A 4,552-nucleotide genomic window follows, 5' to 3' on the forward strand; every position below is an offset into this window, starting at 1 on the left:
CCCATCACTACTTAAAGGTCTACACTGAAGTTATAGTACAGAATATCTGGGACCTAGGTTTTCTACTAGACTTTACATAGCCTGAGCCTCTGAGCCTTTACTGTAGCTTCATATCCTCTACAGAAATTAAGGTTTCCTAATTAATTCCAGTGGGAGGGACAAGTTCTTCTCTTTGCAAAAATAAATGAGCGTTTGATTGTGTGTTGAGGTTTGTTGTTTTGTTTTTAAATTGTTTTATTTACAAACATAGTGACAGAGCATTTAAAGTTAATCAGACAAAGCTGTTTGATAATGTTGGATGATAATATAGATATATAGATGATAGGAGTTACACTATGTAATACTAAACCACATAGTTTAAACCTTTAAAATCTTTAGAGATTCAGATTCAGTAGTTCAGTAGTAACATCGCTCTCCTTGGTAAATTAATATAAAAAAAACAATAATAGCCCAGTTTCAACAGTTCTATTAGGGAACTGTGATAGTGGTTGCAAAAATGAAAATTTGTTAGCGTAAAGGCAAAATTTTCGCATTGAGAATAGTTTTTCCGTTACCCAAATATGGGGTAAAACCCATATAAATTTTTTCTTTAAATTTAAGAATATTAAATCAAATTTTCTTGACTGATGACAAACCCTTACAGGTTAGATCCTTGTGACATTATCTCTCGACACGGCAGGGAAGCTTTACTAACCTGTAATTTAAAATTTTGTGTATATTTTTGATAAGTCTGTTTATATTTTGTTCAAAATCTTCAATTAACTCACTCGAGTTATTTACTCAATCCATAATGTATTGAGGGATCACGTTGGGTACCAATAAATAAAATCACATTGTTTCATTCATTTTCATTTTCAGATATTTTTATAAAGCTTGCAAAGTAAGTCTGAATGATGAAAATAAACCTACCGTTGATTTTTCCAGAATCTCGTCTGGTTTTAGCTGTAAAAAATGTTCCAAATTTAGTGTGACTCAGTTTTGCAATCAACTTAGCTACATCAAATATTTTGGAATAGTGCGCTGGGTATTATATTGATTTTAAGCAGATGCAGTGTCTTCTGCCATACAGCTGCTAACCACACCCCACAAATTATATATTTTTATTAAAATACTTTGAAAATATTTTGAAAAGTGATCCAGTAAAAATAAATAATTGGATAGAATCAGCACTTAGTAAATTCCCTTTTAATAGGCAGTTAAGATCATTGATGATGTAAATAAAGCAGATCAATAAAGGGTTCAACCTCTTAGCATGCACATATTAGAAGAAAGAATGGAGAAGGTGTATATCACAGAAGCATTCAAAGATATCAAAGAAACGAATGATAGTGTGAAGGAAACACTTTCAGGGGGTTATTAATCAAAGTCCAAAAACTATTTTCTGAAAACTATTCTGACCATATCCGCACTGACTTTCCCCCCTTATTTATTACAAATTTTATTGTGCAGAAAAAGTCACGAAAAAATCCAAATTCCATATATGTTTTTTTTAGATTTTGCGCTCACATCCTACAATTCTTTCATAAAATCGCTAGAAAATTACTATTTTTCCAGAAACCTAGCACAACTCAACGGGACATCTGCCTTTCACTTTTACATTCTCTCAGCAGGTCTGAGTTGGGGTACTTTTTTTATTGGACTTTTAACACCATCGGACTTTAATAAATCCAGAAAAATATTTAGTTTTTGTTTCTCCAAAAAAGTTGTATCTTCACATAAATGGAAGTCCTGAAAATTCCAAGCCAGGAATTCAAAAATAAACACCTGGTTTGAGGCCACTGGGGGCAACATCCAATGAGTTGGTGAACAACATCTTGCTCAAGAGCCACTGGTTGGGGATCATTTCTCTAAATGAAAGAGTGCTATTTTTGCTCTCAATGTTCCAAAACTTTCTTTAAATTCTTTATTCTTCATAGTGTAAATGAAAGGATTTAGTATTGGGACTAATACAATATAAAGAAGGGCAAAATATGTGTCCTGCTTAGGGGTGTAAGATTGAACTGGTCTGATGTATGAACAGATGATGGTCCCATAAAAGATGGTAACACATGTCAAGTGGGAAGTACAAGTAGAAAAGGTCTTTTTCCGTCCTTCAGATGACTGGATCTTTACTACTGTACAGATGATGACAACATAAGATGCACAAGTGAGTGTGAATGCACTAAATGCCATGACGACTCCATTAATATAGGTCAATATCTCAATGGTGGAGGTGTCACTGCAGGTGATTTTAAGCACTGGAGTAAAATCACAAAAGAAATGCTCAATGTAATGAGATGAACAAAAGGTAAGATTTTTTATTAGTAGAGCGAAAGGCGCAGTATCCAAAAAGCCAGCTGCCCATACTACAATTATTAGCTTTACACAGTGTTTTAGGCTCATCAGTAAACTGTAATGAAGTGGTTGACAAACTGCCACATAGCGGTCATAGGCCATGACAGAGAGGAGAAGGAATTCAGTGCATGTAAATCCTATAAAGAAATATAACTGAATCACGCAGCCGGTGAATGAAATGGTCTTGTCTTGAGTGCAAAGCATGAGTAATAGTTTTGGTAGAGTAGTCAAAGTGTAGGAGATATCCAGGAATGAGAGACTGCCCAAGAGCATGTACATGGGGGTGTGCAACTGGGAAATCAGTGTAATTGTTGCAAAAATAGTTGAATTACCAATAATAATGATGAGGAAGATGAGAAGGAAGGTCACAAAGAGGGGAATCTGAACGTCTTGCTGGTCAGAAAAACACTGCATTGTGAATATGGTTTCTTTGGATTGATTCCCTGATATTATTTTATGCATTGTGTCAAATGATCCCTTTACTGTTTACTTGTGTAGAACCTATTGGTGGAATGTAGTAACCAGTATCAGCAAATATAAAATGAAGAGTACACTCCATTGTGAATAATGTCCCCATAGTACATTAAAGGGCCCACTTACAAAATGCAGAAATATTAAAGCATATTGAATAGAGTCGTCTACAGAGTTGTCCAGGGCATATACAGCAGATGACCCTCAATAGAACTGAACATGTTTCATCAGCCCGTATCAAATTTCTCAAGACTTAATAATGTTTCTCAAATGCTTTCACATAAAATAAAACACATCAACTTACTTCATGTCTTAAGTAAGATAATTATACATCCTTGGCATTTTCAAGGCGTACTACTAATTAACACAAGTAGCTAATGTCCAATAATGCCTTCAAACTGTTAGGACTATAGATCCCTTATGACACTGAGTTGTCTCTGTGTAAAACATGTTTTAAATTTATGCAGTTTTAAATTCATGCACAAAGATCTTCAGGTTTGATGGATTAGCAGCCTATAAAGTTTACAATCTAAATTTGGTATCTTAAATGAGTGGAGATTAAGTAAGAAGGCCACAAGGAACCAACATCTGGAATCCAGCCCTTATGTTAAAGTTCTGTGACATATATATTACACTAAGGGGCATATTTATCAAGGGTCAAATTTCGAATTAAAAATAACGTTGAAATTCAAAAAGACCAACCGAAATTAAGTCGGGTTTTTTTTGGTCGAATAGGTCCATATTCGGCCGAATTTGAATCCAAGGAAAAGCGCATTTGATCTAATTCTATTTGAGGTTTTTCCCCCCCAAAAAAAGAAGATTTTTCAAAATCCACCAATTGACTCCAAAAAGGTTTTAGGAGGTCCCCCATAGTCTAAAACAGCAATTTTAGATGGCGAATGGTCGAAGTCGAAAAGAAAGAGACATTACATGATAAGGGACCCATTTACTTAGTTCGAGTGAAGGAATAGAGGAAAGGTAGTTTGAATTTCGACCATCGAATGGGCTACTTCAACCTTCGACTACGACCTTCGACTTCGAATCATACGATTCGAACTAAAAATCGTTCGACTATTCGACCATTCGATACTCAAAGTACTGTCTCTTTAAAAATTTCTTCGACCCCCTAGTTCGCCACCTAAAACCTACCGAGGCCAATGTTAGCCTATGAGGAAGGTCCCCATAGGCTTCCTAACAATTTCCTGATCGAAGGAATATCCTTCGATCGATGGATTAAAATCCTTCGAATCATTCGATTCAAAGGATTTAATCGTTCGACCGAACGATTATTCCTTCGATTGTTCGATCATAGGAATAGCGGTAAATCCTTCGACTTCAATATTCGAAGTCGAAGGATTTTACTTTGACAGTCGAATATCGAGGAATATCGAGGGTTAATTAACCCTCGATATTCGACCTTAAGTAAATGTGCCCCAATAAATGTCGATATTTGAATTCGCTAATTTTTTTTCAAAATCAAATCGAATTTGGACTATTTCCTAGTCGAAGTACACAAAAATAGTTGGAAATTTTAATTTTTTTCAATTGAAAATTCACCTCGACCTTTGATAAATCTGCCCCTAAGAAATTTTTATTTAAATTATCACAAACCAGCTGCTCTAAAAGGAAAATGCCTCAGAACATTGTAAGTCTCTATACAAATATATTGCTAATGTTCCCCAGCCCATAAGTTACTAACCTTCTACATTCAAGTCCAGTATCCTCTAGTAACTGCCTTATTACGTTG

General features: G+C 35.0%; 1 protein-coding gene across 1 annotated transcript; it reads right to left on the bottom strand.

The window, feature by feature from the left end:
- Positions 1-1,839: 1,839 nt before the first annotated feature.
- LOC108697170 (olfactory receptor 6N1) lies at positions 1,840-2,796 on the bottom strand. The gene has a single exon (XM_018227095.1). The coding sequence runs from the start codon at positions 2,794-2,796 to the stop codon at positions 1,840-1,842; it is 957 nt and encodes a 318-aa protein (XP_018082584.1).
- Between the last annotated feature and the right edge of the window lie 1,756 nt (positions 2,797-4,552).

The sequence above is a fragment of the Xenopus laevis genome, chromosome 7S (genome assembly GCF_017654675.1).
Source record: "Xenopus laevis strain J_2021 chromosome 7S, Xenopus_laevis_v10.1, whole genome shotgun sequence".
Classification (NCBI taxonomy): domain Eukaryota; kingdom Metazoa; phylum Chordata; class Amphibia; order Anura; family Pipidae; genus Xenopus; species Xenopus laevis.